Source organism: Wasmannia auropunctata, unplaced genomic scaffold (genome assembly GCF_000956235.1).
Source record: "Wasmannia auropunctata unplaced genomic scaffold, wasmannia.A_1.0 LD336092.1, whole genome shotgun sequence".
In the NCBI taxonomy this organism is placed as follows: Eukaryota; Metazoa; Arthropoda; class Insecta; order Hymenoptera; family Formicidae; genus Wasmannia; species Wasmannia auropunctata.
Genome location: NW_012026798.1, coordinates 2,559,516 through 2,575,005, shown reverse-complemented (window position 1 = coordinate 2,575,005; position 15,490 = coordinate 2,559,516). Strand labels below are relative to the sequence as shown.

General features: G+C 36.8%; 2 protein-coding genes and 1 long non-coding RNA gene across 4 annotated transcripts; 2 read left to right on the top strand and 1 right to left on the bottom strand.

Annotated features, from left to right (window-relative positions):
- Positions 1–49: 49 nt before the first annotated feature.
- LOC105463011 (protein transport protein Sec31A) lies at positions 50–5,853 on the top strand. 2 transcript variants are annotated; one of them, XM_011710002.1, is made up of 15 exons: positions 50–203; positions 518–720; positions 788–1,107; positions 1,223–1,326; positions 1,416–1,661; positions 1,739–2,014; positions 2,132–2,500; positions 2,612–2,726; positions 2,805–3,110; positions 3,197–4,299; positions 4,467–4,556; positions 5,005–5,073; positions 5,166–5,402; positions 5,487–5,558; positions 5,624–5,853. In XM_011710002.1, the coding sequence occupies exons 2-15, from the start codon at positions 518–520 to the stop codon at positions 5,810–5,812; spliced, it is 3,699 nt and encodes a 1,232-aa protein (XP_011708304.1). In that variant the 5' UTR covers positions 50–203; the 3' UTR covers positions 5,813–5,853. The 2 variants fall into 2 exon arrangements, with proteins under 2 accessions (XP_011708304.1, XP_011708305.1); XM_011710003.1 differs by lacking the exon at positions 4,467–4,556.
- A 520-nt stretch (positions 5,854–6,373) lies between these two features.
- Positions 6,374–9,363, bottom strand: LOC105463010 (integrator complex subunit 10). Its single transcript, XM_011710001.1, has 8 exons — positions 9,047–9,363; positions 8,674–8,741; positions 8,365–8,608; positions 7,784–8,291; positions 7,399–7,712; positions 7,132–7,296; positions 6,808–7,066; positions 6,374–6,728 (listed from the first exon to the last, which is right to left on the bottom strand). The coding sequence occupies exons 1-8, from the start codon at positions 9,251–9,253 to the stop codon at positions 6,562–6,564; spliced, it is 1,932 nt and encodes a 643-aa protein (XP_011708303.1). The 5' UTR covers positions 9,254–9,363; the 3' UTR covers positions 6,374–6,561.
- Positions 9,364–10,017: 654 nt separating this feature from the next.
- Positions 10,018–14,857, top strand: LOC105463007. Its single transcript, XR_976146.1, has 6 exons — positions 10,018–10,308; positions 11,386–11,446; positions 11,657–11,712; positions 12,089–12,217; positions 12,548–12,597; positions 14,803–14,857. It is a non-coding gene; the product is annotated as an uncharacterized LOC105463007 (long non-coding RNA).
- Positions 14,858–15,490: the final 633 nt, after the last annotated feature.

The following is a 15,490-nucleotide window of genomic DNA, read 5'->3' as shown; positions in this document are numbered from 1 at the left end:
GCGGCGGCGGGGCGGCCGGGCGCGGATGTTGTAATGCGCCGACGGTGCCAAGGGAGGGCGGCACTGCTGACGGTTCGCGTGCAGCAGCACGCCACGTTGGAAGGCTCGATTTGACGGGTCGTCGCATCTCGCCGGACCCCCGCGTGTCAGCCGTTTTGCCCGAGGAATCTCCCTGTTTACGGCCACTCGGACGACGAGCCAAGGTGAGACTCGCGTCACTCGAGGAACGGACGGTCCGTCGGATCGTCTCGACGATCGCATTTCGCTCGGACGACGGGACGTAGACGTTCCCCCACGACGCAGATTGTCCGCAACGTCAATCGCATTTTTTGACACTATCGTCCCACTGTATTTACGTACAGTTAACCGCTATCGCGCTCCGGTTTTTCTGTTTTGATACCATCATGTCACTCGCGAAAGGATTTTTTTTTATAACTCATCAAGACGTGTAACTTTTTTTTTTTTAATAAAATGTATGGAACTCTAAGAGCAAGTGTTTCTCCGCTGTCGTGTGCAGATGAAAGTCAAGGAGCTGCTGAAGACAGTGAACGTAGCATGGTCCCCTTCGGCTCAGCATCCCATCATGCTGGCTGCCGGGACGGCGGCGCAGCAGTTGGACGCCAGTTTCAGTACCTCGGCCAGTTTAGATCTGTACTCGCTGAATCTACAGCAGCCAGGGTACGAGATGGAGCTCCAGGCTAGCGTCCCTAGTGATCACAGGTCAGTGACTCGCATAAAGTTAAATTTAACGTACCAGGCTGACATTAATCGAGTGACATCAATCTAGGTTTCACAAAATTATCTGGGGATCCTATGGAAATAATCCGGCAGGCATAATCGTCGGCGGTTGCGAGGATGGGACTATAAAGCTGTATTCTGCTGCAAAGTTATTGGCCAGAGATAGTAACTGTCTGATAAACAGCCCTCACAGGCACGCCGGTCCTGTCAGGGCAATGGACTTCAATCCTTTTCGAGAGGAAAATCAACTGGCCACAGGTGCAACAGAAAGCGAGATCTTTATTTGGGATATTAATACAAACACGCCGACAACCCTCTCCAGAAGCCAACAGTCAGAAGACGTTCAGCACATTGCCTGGAACAGACAAGGTTTTTTTTTTTTTTTCAATTAAATTCTGCTCGAAGAAATTGCATTTCGAAACTAATTGTTTACGCAAATCTGATCTACCGAGCCAGCTAATGTGATTCTTGTTTCATTTTACAGTACATTTGAAGGACATTCTTGCTTCCACATTTTCACAATGCTGCGTTATATGGAACGTGAAGGAAAAGAAGCCAATATTCAAATTGACGGATGCAAATTCAAGGGTACAATTTCTTTTCCATTTTGACACTGTGACATACAATTCACGAAAACTTGTTTAGAAATAATTCACAACTGTTCCAATTATATATAGGTACGCTGGAAAGTTGCCCAGTGGCATCCAGATATTGGAACGCAATTGTGCTTGGCATCTGAAGATGATCAAACGCCTATCATTGAATTGTGGGACGTGAGGGTTCCAACGTCACCTTTGAAAACTCTGCAAGGTCATCAGCGTGGTGTTCTTTCGATCGCATGGAATCCGCAAGATGCTGATTTACTCCTGAGTTGTGCCAAGGACAACCGAATCTTGTGCTGGAATCCTAATTCAAGTGCATTGGTATGCAATGCTTTGAATTGATATGCAATTCCGTTACATTGGTCGAACTTTAAATATCATCATTTTTTGAATGACAGAACGGCGAGGTGATATGCGAGTTAGCTCAAACAGCTCAGTGGAACTTTGATGTGTCTTGGTGCCCGAGGAATCCAGGATTGATTGTTGGCAGTAGTTTCGATGGTCATGCTGTTGTCTATTCTTTATTAGGTGGACAACGGCAAGAAACACCTAAAATCGGGGATTCGTTCCCAGGAGTGGATCCGTTCACCCAATCGACAGTACAAACAGGAACGACGGCAGTATTAACGAAAGCACCTAAATGGTTAAAAAGGCCATTTGGAGCATCATTCGGAGTAAGTTTTTAATTTTGCTTTATATTGTACTACTTGTTATATTAAACAGAGAACACTTTTGTGATAGAGTATTATTTATTTGTAATAAATTATTCAATAAAAATATGTTATTTTCAGTTTGGTGGTAAATTGTTGATTTTCGAGAATCAGCCCGCTGATCCGAACTTAAACAAGAAAGCGAATAGGAAAGTTATTATATCACAAGTAATCGTACAACCCAGTCTCATTCAACGTTCCAACAAATTGAAGGCGACACTGGAAACTGAGCAATTTAGTGAGTTTTGTAAGGAAAAGATGGATAAGTCCCCGGACGAACATACCAAGAAGGTCTGGAGATGTGTACGTGCCTACTTTGATGAAAATGTGACAAAGAGCATATTGGAGATATTGGGCTACAATATCGAGACAATGAATAATAAGCTGAATCAGTTTGTGCCTCCGAACGATATAAACAGTATCATAGATGGTGTCTCTAATCTTAACAATGTAAGGATTTCATTGATATTTATATCGCACTTTTGCTATAATTAATCGTACTTTTGCGAACATTATTTTAACTTTAATTACACATGTATGTGTTTTTTTTGTTTGACTTAGGCAATAAATGGAAATGTTATGGTCGGCAGTACTGCATTTGATGCTGTACAAGACCAAAGCAAAAATGTGTCAAATAAGTTTGCAGATAGTACTTACGTTATAAATACTTCCGATGGTAATTAACACATTAATAATACTAATGCCGCAGCACAACAAATTTACAAACATATTTACGTTTGCATTATTCTTTTAGATGAAGATGGTCTTATTACTCAAGCCATCATCTCAGGAAATATTGAGGCCGCTGTATCTTTGTGCTTTACTAGCAAAAGATACGCCGAAGCTATAATTCTTTCGATGGCCGCTGGTCCCGATCTACTGGCACGTACCCAGTGCAGATACTTTTCAGAGCACTCCAGTGCATTAAATTCTCTCATCAATTCATTAGTTAGCGAAAATTGGGCAGAGGTTGTTACGAACAGTGATCTAAAGTGTTGGAAGGAGGCACTAGTTGGCATATTTACACATTCGCTTCCACAGGAACGGTCTATCTTGTGCGGTAAGGATATGATAATATTACAGAGCTAATTTGTTACAATTATTTACTATTCTCATCGTTTGCATCATATGAATTGTGTGTAACAGACATGCTGGGCGATCGCTTGGTGTCGTCTGAAAATCCCGTTCTCAAGAAGCAAGCGCAAATTTGTTACATTTGCTCCGGTAATTTGAACAGACTGATTGAAGTGTCCGACGCTGACATTCAAGAAGTGGTAGAACTGGTCGTGATAATGCAGAAAGCCTTGGAACTCCAAGGCATCAGGGAAGTTCAGATAAACGACAAAATTGCTACTGTGCTGTCTCAGTACGCGGAGATGCTGGCGGCAGAGGGCGATCTAGAATCCGCCTTGAACTATCTCGGGAACAGCCAAGAGCAACGAGTCTCGATGCTGCGGGATCGTCTGTGTAAAGCTTTAAGTTACATGCAAGAACAGAGGTACGTTGCGAAACCTGCGGCTCAGAATTACTACGAACAGCCGCGAAGGGTGCCGCAAGGCCATCCGCTGCAGCAACAGCAAACGTTGCAACAAACGACATCTGCGCAGAACTGGAACACGAATCCGCTGAAGCAAACTTACGGGGCACCCACGAATCAGTTCAACGCCCAGCCGACTCAGCTGTACGGAATGCCCCCGCCTCCTCAATCTCAAATGCAGTCTACAATCTACGATCAATACTCTACATCACACTCGTACAATCAGGCCCCGATAGCGCAGCCTCTTCCTCCACCTCCACCGACATCCGCTTCGAATTTGAGCGGCTCGAGACCGTCCAGTGTCGGACCGCAATCGAGAACAAAATATCTGGTAGATCCGTCTGTGAAATCCACCCCGTCGTACGGTCAGACTGCCTTCCCGCCGTCGAATCCGCTGTACAATTCTCAGCAAGTCCCACCTGTCCCCGGCTACCCTCAGAATTCATATCAACCCCAGGTTCCTGTGCCGGGTAACGTTTATCCCAGTCAACCGCCAAGTTTCATGAATACTCCTAAGGAACCGGAACCGTACAAGCCGCTTCAGCCAAACATAATGACGCCGCTGCAAAATGTGCCACAGACCCAGATGTACGATCCTGTTAGATCCCAGCCTACTTCGCAAACGCAGGCATACGGGAACGAAAATGCGTATCCATTACCGCCGCAATCGTCCGGATGGAACGATCCGCCCATTGCGAAAAGCAGAGCACAGGTAAATCATCTCGATTTTTACTCGCATTTTCACTTGCATCGCTCAGTTCCGATTATAATAGTTCCTACTCGTTATTTCCTTGTCTTTTCTACTTATTCCCTTGTCTTTCGTCCGAATAAATCTTTTACGTTTTGATACTGATATGTGTATATATTAAAATCATATAGCCAGTACTGGCACTATACTGCGAAATGTCTGCGGAACATTCTGGTACTAAGAAGTGGAAGGCAAAACATTCAAAGGGTGTAGACGTTAAGGTAGTCGGCTTCACATGTCGAGAGTGCTATTTCTACAATGTTTCGCATAATTATAGAATATATTATTTAGTGTTTCCTGCGTTTCCCCATACTTAATAGAATTAATCTAATTGATTATGATAATCTTTTTATCTTTGTGTGATATAATACTAATAAGCGTGTTGTACGGACGAAAAAGTTCAAACTGCTTTGCATTCTGGCGTCAATTAGCAGATTATTATCATTTATTAATAATTTAAGTGCCACAAATTTTACAAGCATAAAGAATTTTTTTTCACACATTTGATTGTGATATTATTATCACTTTAAGTATTAAAGTGATGAAAGTGAACTATGTGGGATTTTGTTGTCTGAAAGCTTTCATGCTGTTATAGACTGGCGTTATCGTATCACCACTGCAAAGTGGCCGAAAAGCCTGTATTAAGAATGAATTATTTGTATTTTTCAGTCGAAAACGGACTATCAACTACAAAATCCAATAATGCATCCATTTCAAACTAATCAACCAGAATCGAATGTAAGCCTTATATACAATTTCTGAATATGCATTTACATGCACGCATTTGTACGATTTGTGTTTCGATTTAATTTTGAACGTAACTTTTTTAGCCATTACCTCAAGACAACTTCTATCCGGAACCTCCCGCAGTTTATAATCCGCAATTCAGGCAAGGCGTGCCGAATACGGTACCACTTAACAAACCAATTGAACCAATGCAACCTGCGATGCCTGCAAGGGTTGCAGAACCTGAAAAACCTAAAGCACCTATACCCGAGCAACATTTGCATTTAAAAACGATATTGGATGAATTAAAAAATCAATGTTATGAAAATGCAAAAAATCCGGTAAATAATCAATTTTGAACATATACGTATACGTACATACATTTTTTTTATTGTTTAACATTTATATTTGTATTATCTTTCTAGCAAATCAAAAGGAAGATAGAAGATGTGTCAAAGAAACTGGAAGTGTTATACGATTGCCTTAGAGAAAATAAGGTGAGTCAGTAGTGATAATATTATTGTACATTGTGTATATTTCAAACAAATTGTCTTTTTTTCAGTTATCTCAGAATACTTTGCAAGTCTTACATCAAATATCACAGATGATTCAAAATGGCAATTATACGGGCGGATTGGACTTACATACGCAATTAGTATCAGGACCAGATTTTAGTCAAATAGCTTCCTTTATGCCCGGAATTAAAGTATTGCTTCTAAGTGCCCTTCAATTGAGCGTTTACATTAGATAGAATGCAATAATCTACATTGTTCATATATTCATCATGAATTTTTATTTCTATATTTTTCTTTTATTTTTTATTTTTTAATTCTAAACAGCCTTAATGAGAAGATTATTTGTTATATTAATTCTTTTGTATAATAATCAATAGTAAATAATCAATTATTTAGCATGTAATTATATATCTGCAAACACACGTATTACTTTCAAATTTTATATATATTCTGCTTTGAAAATTATATTTTATCAGTTATCAGAGTAATTTTACATTATTTTGTTGGTTATTAATCCTATTGTTAAAGATATATATATAAGAAAAGATATATTTACAGAAGACGTCCATATAAGAGACTTAAAGGCGAGATGTTAAGAAAACCTTGTTTTAATCATATGTAATATAATTATAATATTAAAATCTATTGTACGAGAAAAATGAACAATGTTTTTTTATAAATCTTCAAATTTTGTGATTTCTACTTTGTGTTCAATGCATATTAAACATATAAAGTGAAATTTTGCAATAAGCAAAAATAATGTTCTTCAATTGTATAAATTTATATATATTTTATATACAAATCTTTTTTGAATCCTCGTCTTTATATAAATAATTCACAAAAATATCACATAATTATTATTGTTAAATAATACTCAGGAACAAGAATTGAGTTATGGGTGTCGGGAACTATTTCAAAAAGTTTGATATAAAAATATTGTATACACCAAGTTATACGACTACATGCGGTGAGACTCAAAATTAATTCATTGGATAATTAAGCTGTGCAGAATGGCGCCTTGTTCATTGATAATAAATTTTTGTAACAATTCATCTAAAGGTTCAATACCATCCCGTGCCGCTTGTCGACGCATGGTTTGCTTCAATTCCTCCCGTACTCCTTTATCGGCACCACGGGTGGTGATACGACGATCTAGAAATAAAATTCTCACATATACTTTTTATTTTTACATATAGTATATATTAAAGTAATTAAAGGAAGACACATGTACTTTGTATAACTCCCGTTCCCGTCGTTATGTCCAGTGATACCCCTCCGCCATGTTCAGTCCATAAATACGTTAATTCTTCCAAGATATCTACACATATTACGTACGGCTGGAATAATGGATAGATAAAACTTCCACGATTGAGAATTCGTTCTGTTATTATAGTTAAAATACTAGCTTCCTGCGGCCAGTCTATCTGCATGAGGACTAATGCGTGTCCAATAGCCAAATCCCCAATATTTCCAGGTAAAGAAAAATTTTCCTGAAGTCAGATCAATCATATAATTTATCAATATATTAATGAATATAACAAAAAAGGGTTATTACCTTTATAGCTAAAAGAAGCAATCTGCAACAGTATTGTAAAATAGGGAAACGGGCGAGAGTCAAATAATGTAAATGTCTCATACTTGGAACTGTCAGATTGTGAGATATTTTGCCTAATGTAGTGGGTAAAGAGTTTGTCACCAGAACAATGTATTCCAACATGCCCTGGAAGAAAAATTATTTCAATAGCTTCGGAAAAAGAAAATAAAAATACGGAACCCTCTGTGTAATTAATTAAAGTTCAATGAGACTGCAATCGTAGCCCACCTTGTAATCTTTCAAAAAGAAACATGTACTGGCCGAACGAAGATTAGCAGATAAGTTGCCGCCTTCTGATAATCTGGCCATTACTTCATGATGTAAACCTTTATACATTGCCAAGTCCGTCAAGAAGAGATTCAGCCAATTGTCTAGCCGCAATTGTTGATTCAGTTTAGTTATTTCTCTTTGAAGATAGTCACTACTGTGCAATAAATCCCACAGCTTCACTGCCAACGCGAGGCCACTGCCGTTGTAGTCGCTGTCACTGGTTACTATTACACCAGCACTATCATCTCGTTTTCGTTTTTTCAATTTGGATTCTGGTTCATAGAATTTAAGATGTAAGATATAAAATTTAATTATCCAAATAATCGTAAACATAGCGTCTCACCTGCAGAAGAATACACTCCATCCCCGAAAGCCTCTACGAGGCAGTATGCTGTCTCTTCGTTATTAATGAGAACGTTATGTTCATTTAATATTCTCAGTAATACTACAATTGTACACATCAGCAGCTGTCTAACAATAGGCTCGTCGCACAGACCGGCGCTGTGCGCAATTGCATACTGCTGCAGTCTATCGCTGTACGTTTCACGACTCCAAGGCATGGCAAATAAACTGCTCAACTCCCATCCTAGTTTCTTGCCTATCAGCTCCACGATTTGGAAAAGTCTATCCCATGGATTTTGGATTTGCGTGTCCTGCGGCTGTTGTATGTACGCTAAGTAAAATTCCACAGCCTTGCACAGCAATCGTAGACTCAGACGAGGCATCAATTCCACTGCAGCACCACCGAGCAGCGGTAGTGCTTCGCACGCCAGTAGTCGTCTGAAGCCATTCACAGCTCGTCCTGGATGACTATGTTTCTCGGCAGTCAACAGAGTTTCCACCAAACGTGGCTGTAAAAAGCAACAATGCAAATAAGCATCTTCTAAAAATTAAGCATCTTTGTTTCATATTTAAGGCACATACCCCATGAGTTGCTATAGTTTGAGGAAACTTGCTCAGTAGTAAGAGCAATAATTTGCAATGTTCCATCGTGTCTTCGCTATGATCCGCTGTCATCAGAAGCAGCCTATGCTGCAAATCCTGCGGGATATGTTGAAACATTTGGCACAAAAATTCAGCCTCGCTATCGCACTGTTCCAAGCGAAGACACGTCGTTACCGTTTCTATCTCTTTCCATATATCGCGATCGTCCGGGAAATTTTGGAATCTGCGCTTACGTTAAAGAAAAGATTAAAAGAAAGTCTTGTATATATAAATTTTAATGGTACTCACATCTCGCTGAAGCATTTCGCTGCCTCTTTGACATTCTTTGACAATTTCTCGATACGATATGCCTCAAACTGAAAGTAGAAATCATTAAAAATCACTCCATATAATATTACAGATATTTATAGATCAATTTCACTTCAAAACTAATTTAAAAATTATGAGACACTGATTTTTCAGAACAAATTATTTCATTCAATCGCATAAAAAAAAGCAAACAAAAAAAACAAAGTAAATATATAAAATAACGTAAATATATAAAGTAAATATATAAAGTAAATATATAAAATAATATATAAAATATATTAAAAAATCTCTCTTTCTCAGATATATGTATATATATATATATATATATATATAGTGACAAGCCGGTACTAACCTGAACTTTTGCACTATGCGGAAATAAAGATCTTGCAGTGATTAGCCAGGATTTAGCGGCATAAATGTCATTCGGCAATGCGTTCTTAGCTCTCATGATCAAATAATCTTCTTTGGATAACGGATTATCCGTACTGGACGGTTTTTCTAACATAATTGTAATATCATGTATAATAACTTCGACGTGTACACATAACTCGTATATCATACAATTCCGTATTATTGCTCCGTAATCTCCGTAATCTCTACGTATCTCTGTGTTCCTTGCCCATAACCTCAAACCTGTAAGCGGCCATCCCGGCGTTTTTCATAGGACCGGCAAACTCCTGTATACACTACCGCCATTACATCCACTTTTGAAAAAAAACTACGTATCTACAGCATTTTCTGACACGGTAAAATCATAGATGCAGGGAATGGATGTGGTTCGAGTCAGGACTACATCAGATATGACAGATATATATTTTATCGACATTGTTGATAAAATGTGGTGCGTGTCCGTGCTATATCCACAGCCACAATGCCCACAATTGCCACAAACTGCCGCCGCGGCGCGGCATTCCACGTCGAGCTAGAGTTCCTCTAGTCAGAGTTGAGACACGAGCGGTCCTCTTCGTGATTGGTGCCGCCATATTTCAGTTTGTCGATGTGTTAGTTAATGTAAGTGAATAGGTGAAATCAGTTTTTGTTGGTATAGAGTACTACAGACAACAGAGTTGTCATGGTGTCACACAGAATTGACAGAATCAAATTATAGAATTTTACAAAAGTAAGAAATTATTCTTCAATCATTGTATGGTATGGTTCTACAGAGTGTATCACCACAAACCGATTCTGCAACTATATCTAAAATTAAACAGTAACCAGTAGTAAATACTTCAGATAACGTTTCTGCGCACTATTATTTGATATTATTTACTATTGGTTATAGTACGTTATAGATTCATACGTTTATTTGTAATAATAAAAAATTATGTTACATTCATGTCGCATTTTTATTCTGAGTGTGAAAACATTTTGAAAATTATTTTAGTATAAGTTATAATTCATTTCCATGATTTGAAAGTTGCGCCAGCGAATTATTGGCTGTTTCCGGTAAGACTGAAACATGGCGTCTTTCCGCCTCATGTCTCAACTCTGACTAGAGGAACTCTACGTCGAGCTAGGGGAGCGTAGAGGAGTCGTTATGTCGCGTCGCAACACTCGCAACTCACATCACGCGAATCTCGCGATTCTCGCGTCATGCAAAGGGATGATGTAGCTGTAAGTTCTGTTAACCTTCCTTTCTTCCTTTCTTTAACCTTTGATTTACAGATTCTTTAGAGAATCTCATCAGCGTTTTCGGACGGGTTTTATCACTCTGAGAGCTATTAATAACGTCACATGCTCTCCTTGTCTAATCAGAAATCTAAAATAGAGCAAGTGTGTCATTAATCGCTCTCGGAGCGATCAAACTCGCTCCGTTCGAAAACGCTATCAGTACCCACGTACGCCGTACGGTTGTGGTAACCTAATGATTTCAGAATCGCAGCGATGCAATTCGTCCTGCGTGCGCCCGTCGTCGCCCCCGTCAGCGGCAACGGTGACGCGGCGACATGTCTCTTGATTTTTGACCGAACGACTAACGAGTATTGCGAAATACGCATCCGATGAATCATATATCGAATCGACGCTGCCGATCACTTCACTTTTGGCGTGTGAAGTTGACCGCGCTGGAAACGAAGCACTTGATTGACGTCGCGATCTTTTAAATTGATAAGCGATAATCATATCAATTTTGCATCTAACTTATCAATTAAAGGAGTCGCGGCGTCACTCAAGTGCTTGATCGTTTCCGATGCGGTCAACTCCACGCGTCGAAAGCGACGCGGCGCGGCGGCGTCGCTAACACTTCGTGTTTGTAGCAGTTTATGCATTACATTACATGGCGAGCGTAAATAATATTTATTAGAAGTTGACCGCGCCGGAAACACTTGCGCCATCAGTGCCACTTTAATCGCGTTCACGTTTCATTTTTGATGGACACGTATTACTCTCACATTTAAGTAACTCGTATACGTATTTTGCAATACATTCTCACAAAAATCAAGATGTGTTGCGTCGCCGCTGCCGCCGCTGCTGCACCGCCGTCGCGTTACACGGCGCTTGTCTCGCGTAAGTTTGCCGTGTGCAAAACGAATTGCTCCGTTTCGCGATCTTAATTACGCATAAATGCGAAGTAAAGAATAAAATGCGAAAAGTGACGCCGCCGCGCCGCGACGCTTTTGGCGCGTGAAGTTGACCGCGCCAGAAATGAAATACTTGCGCTATTTCAATATAGCATTCACGTTTCATTTGCAGGACGCGGTGGCTACGGAATGGACTCGCTCCGGAACAAGTGACGCCACGATTCATTTAACTGGCAAGTAATACTTATATTATTAATCTCGCATTTAATTTGTGCAATATTTATTTGGCACTTGCTGATGAATCGGTCGAACGAGTATTTCGCAATACTCATTCGGCCGAAAATCAAGCCGTTGCCGCGGTGTTCATTTCGCGTAAAGTTAATCGCGTGCGAGACGAAGCGCACTCCTTCGCCATCTTAATTATATTAATGTTTTAATTGCAGGACGCGGCGGATACAGAACGATTCCGGAACGAATAGCGTCGCGAATCATATGATTGGTAAGTGCGAAACTTTTGCGTGATCGTCGTTCTAGTAATTGATTATAATTATGCTTAACTTTGATAACAATTTGTTTAACAAAAAACAAACACCACCACCACTCACTACCACCATCCACCACACATATTCTTCACGACCATTTTTTATATCATGTGATTTTTAAAGTAAAAATTTTTTTTTCATAATTATTTATATCATGTGATTTTTAAAGTAAAAATTTTTTTCTTGAAAAATTTTTGTATCATGTAATTTTTAAAATAAAAATTTTTTTTGGCCTACCACCACCCACCATAGCGAATAATTTTTATATAAGTCGTATACGATTGTGCTGAAGGAGCTGCTTCGATCTTAAACTAGAGCATTCCTTGTTTTCAGCGAATCGGCTGGAGCAAAAAATCGAGATTAGGACCATTAATCGCTTTCATTTTCTGATCGCTGATATAACAACTTGAGAGGAGGAGGAGACCTAGGAGAGGCATCGGGCTCCAGCGGAGCAACCTTGGGGTGAGTATCATTTTCTACTGCATAAAATAAACAATTTTTTCTTATGTATTCAAATAATTTCTCTCAGTAAGTTAATAACTAGAAGACAAAAAGTATTGTATAAATTATAAGTACATCCAAAAATATCGACAAAAGTATAAATATGTCCATCTAAAATTTTATTCTTGTAAAGATTTTTTCAGAAAATAGATTTATTATATTATACAGTAAATATCTATAATTAAAAGATAAAAAGAATAAAAAAATTTGATGCGCGTAAGAATTATTATTTTAAAAATTTGATCATTTTAAGCGATGTTTTAATTTGAATCTTATGTTTGTGTATTACAGTATCATCGCAGCTTCGTGGCAGATGACTCCGCTCGTTGCGAATCGGATTGGTGAGTGACAATTTTTTTTATGAAAGGGATAACAAATCTGTGAAACATGTATACTTATATCATGTATTATATCTATACAATAGGATGTAGATTGCTGCAACTTTTCACAGATCTGTTACTCTAAAATAGATAAATTAGATAAGATTAGACTGAATAATTAATCCTGAAACATCATAATTTATTGGTTTATTAGCGATATGAGACACAAGGATCATGTCGATCATGTCGAACTTAATAATAAAATAATATTATTGAGTTATGATCACCAGAAGATGATTAGTGATTATGTATAATAAAATTCGCGCGTTTGAACTTGTAATTGCACAACCAGGCCACCTGTGTAATTACAAATATTGATCTATTTATCTATTGTTAGCGATTGACGTCTTCTTTCGCATGAGGCATGACCGGTGCGTATGGTAACAGATATTCCTGTTTGCCTCAATACCTAGAGATTCGAGTAATTCGAGATTGCTGATATTTCTCCAATCCAATTAAAATTCGATTCTATCATGGATCACTTTGACATTTGTAAACAGTTCGAGTCTGAACGCGGATGTTAATCGGGTGAAATCGGTTGAAATGTTAATTCGCGTTTTGGAAATACCGCGTAAAATATCTCGATATTTTAATTTTGATTAGCATATAATCAATTTCCACATTCTCAGGCGCGATGGCTGTCTCGTGCGCAAACGTTGTCCAGATGGTCAGTCTTGATAACTTGATTTAATTGTGCGAAGGAAAAATAAGACGTACCGGTGGAGGATAGATTTTTCGATCTTTATCGTGGATTAATATATACATATATGCACAAGCTATTATAAATAGATAATAGGCCATAAAAGATTAAGATAGAAATATATATATATATATATATATATATATATATATATGTATATATAAATACACAGCTATTAAATGGATAGGTCATAAAAGATTAAGATAGAAATATTTGTATATTATACGTATACAATAAAAATAAAAACAATTCAAAACTCTTTCTCACAAAGAAAGCTTAATAATTAAACATATCATTGCAAAATTCAAAACTCTTTTTTATTATAAAAAAAACTTGACAATAAAATATATCATTATAAAATTTGATAATTTAATAATGCGTCGACATAACTCTCCTGCTTAAATATAAATTACGTTAAATATAAATTACGCTACTAAACACACGTATGATAATAAGAAGTTTATTAAACATTTATGTTTTTGATAAATATTTAAGTTTAAAATTCTTTGTTTCCAAATTTGGATTTAATTTGAGTACCGAAAAGTTATTAATAATTTCGAGTAATTTTTAATTTAAAATTTGGTGTTTAAAATTATTATCAATTTTTAATAGCATTTTATATACAAATTTATTATATAAGATGTGCAGATTCGAGTTTTAGCTGAGGCAATGAATATTAATTTTTTGCTCAAAATTTGACGCTTACATTCATGAACTCGTTTCCGTGATTTCTGCAATGCATAAATATTCCTTAACGAGTGTTTTTAAATTATATATTTAGAAAAATTTTGAATTACATTTAGAATATATTTAAATTAAAACTTTAAATATATTTGTTAAGAAATATTTAAATATTTATTAATAGCAATTTCAAACGCTGTATTCTTTTCTTGTTCTTGAGCTCGATTACTGTCTCATTCCTCTCCCGCTGTCCGTCGTGTCAAGTGAGCGCCAAATATATGATTCATACTGATAGAAAATCGAAACAATCTTCGTCATGGAGAGTTATTCCTCACTGATTTCTATGAGATTCATCCATGACATTTAGTTCGGTGTCTTATTGAAAATTGGAAGTTCTTGTTACAGGATCGAAATAAATCCCGAGTTTTTCGACAATTCTCGGAAATTCTAAATTTGGCAATAAATCAATGACGGCCATTATATATTTTAAAATTGAGTCGTGAAATTTTATTAATAATGCACATATTTTGAGAGTATTTTTTTTTTGCTAAATGTTCTTTCATTAATAACAATATTAATATCAGCTATCTTAATAATAATAGAACATATTGTATGTATAATAAATATGGATATAGTGATTATTGGAATTTCAATTATCAAGCAAAATAAATTCAACCTTTATTTCAATAATTTGCCTATTTTTTGGCGAGTATTTTAAAAATATGGTTACGAGCGTATATATTTAATTCTGTAACTTTTAATCTATTTCAAGAAATTATTTTTAGGTACTGGACATCCCGCCATTCTCTGGAATATTTAGTTTAGTTGTAATACTTATACTTCTTGTTAATAAAATACATGCATATATTATAAAATTTATTTAACAAATTTTTATCGATTTATAATTAGATAATTTTATACAAAAGATTTGACTTTTATTTTAAAACTTCTATACATGAATGTGTAAATGCACGAATACATGAATGTAATTAGAAATGTGTGGTTACAAAAAATTCGAGATTAGTCGAATGGGTACTCCTATATTAGTGGGATATCAATAACTAAAATTTTTAAAACGTCGAAAAATAGGGAATTTTTAAGTTTTATATTCATAGAGTTTTCAATACAATGTTCTTTAAAATATCCCGCTATTATCGGATTTGACTCATCTCGAACATTTGGTACCCGTACATATAATAAGCTATACACAATAATGCATGTATTTTATTATTATTGAATATATTCTTTTGTAACCATTAGAATCATTCTATTCATTTTTTAATAAGAAGAAATGATTTTTCAATAATTGGAAAGAACATTTTGTTTATGCGAATTTACATATTAAAGATGCGATAACAATGATAACTGTCATTGATACGCTGCTAAAATTATTACTACCATTACTATCGGGAGCAGTTTGAAAGATTTAGGATTCTGTTTCCTTTTGTAACAGAACTGCTAACGTTTAATGAA

Bases quoted from the DNA above. Each gene is read 5' to 3' on its own strand.
- LOC105463011 (XM_011710002.1), top strand. From the start codon at position 518: ATGAAAGTCAAGGAGCTGCTGAAGACAGTGAACGTAGCATGGTCCCCT. The intron at 5,403-5,486 runs GTAAATAATCAA...TTATCTTTCTAG, and splicing joins ATGAAAATGCAAAAAATCCG to CAAATCAAAAGGAAGATAGA. The intron at 5,559-5,623 runs GTGAGTCAGTAG...TCTTTTTTTCAG, and splicing joins ATTGCCTTAGAGAAAATAAG to TTATCTCAGAATACTTTGCA.
- LOC105463010 (XM_011710001.1), bottom strand. From the start codon at position 9,253: ATGATATACGAGTTATGTGTACACGTCGAAGTTATTATACATGATATT. The intron at 8,742-9,046 runs GTTAGTACCGGC...TTCTACTTTCAG, and splicing joins CGCATAGTGCAAAAGTTCAG to TTTGAGGCATATCGTATCGA. The intron at 8,609-8,673 runs GTGAGTACCATT...ACGTAAGCGCAG, and splicing joins GCGAAATGCTTCAGCGAGAT to ATTCCAAAATTTCCCGGACG.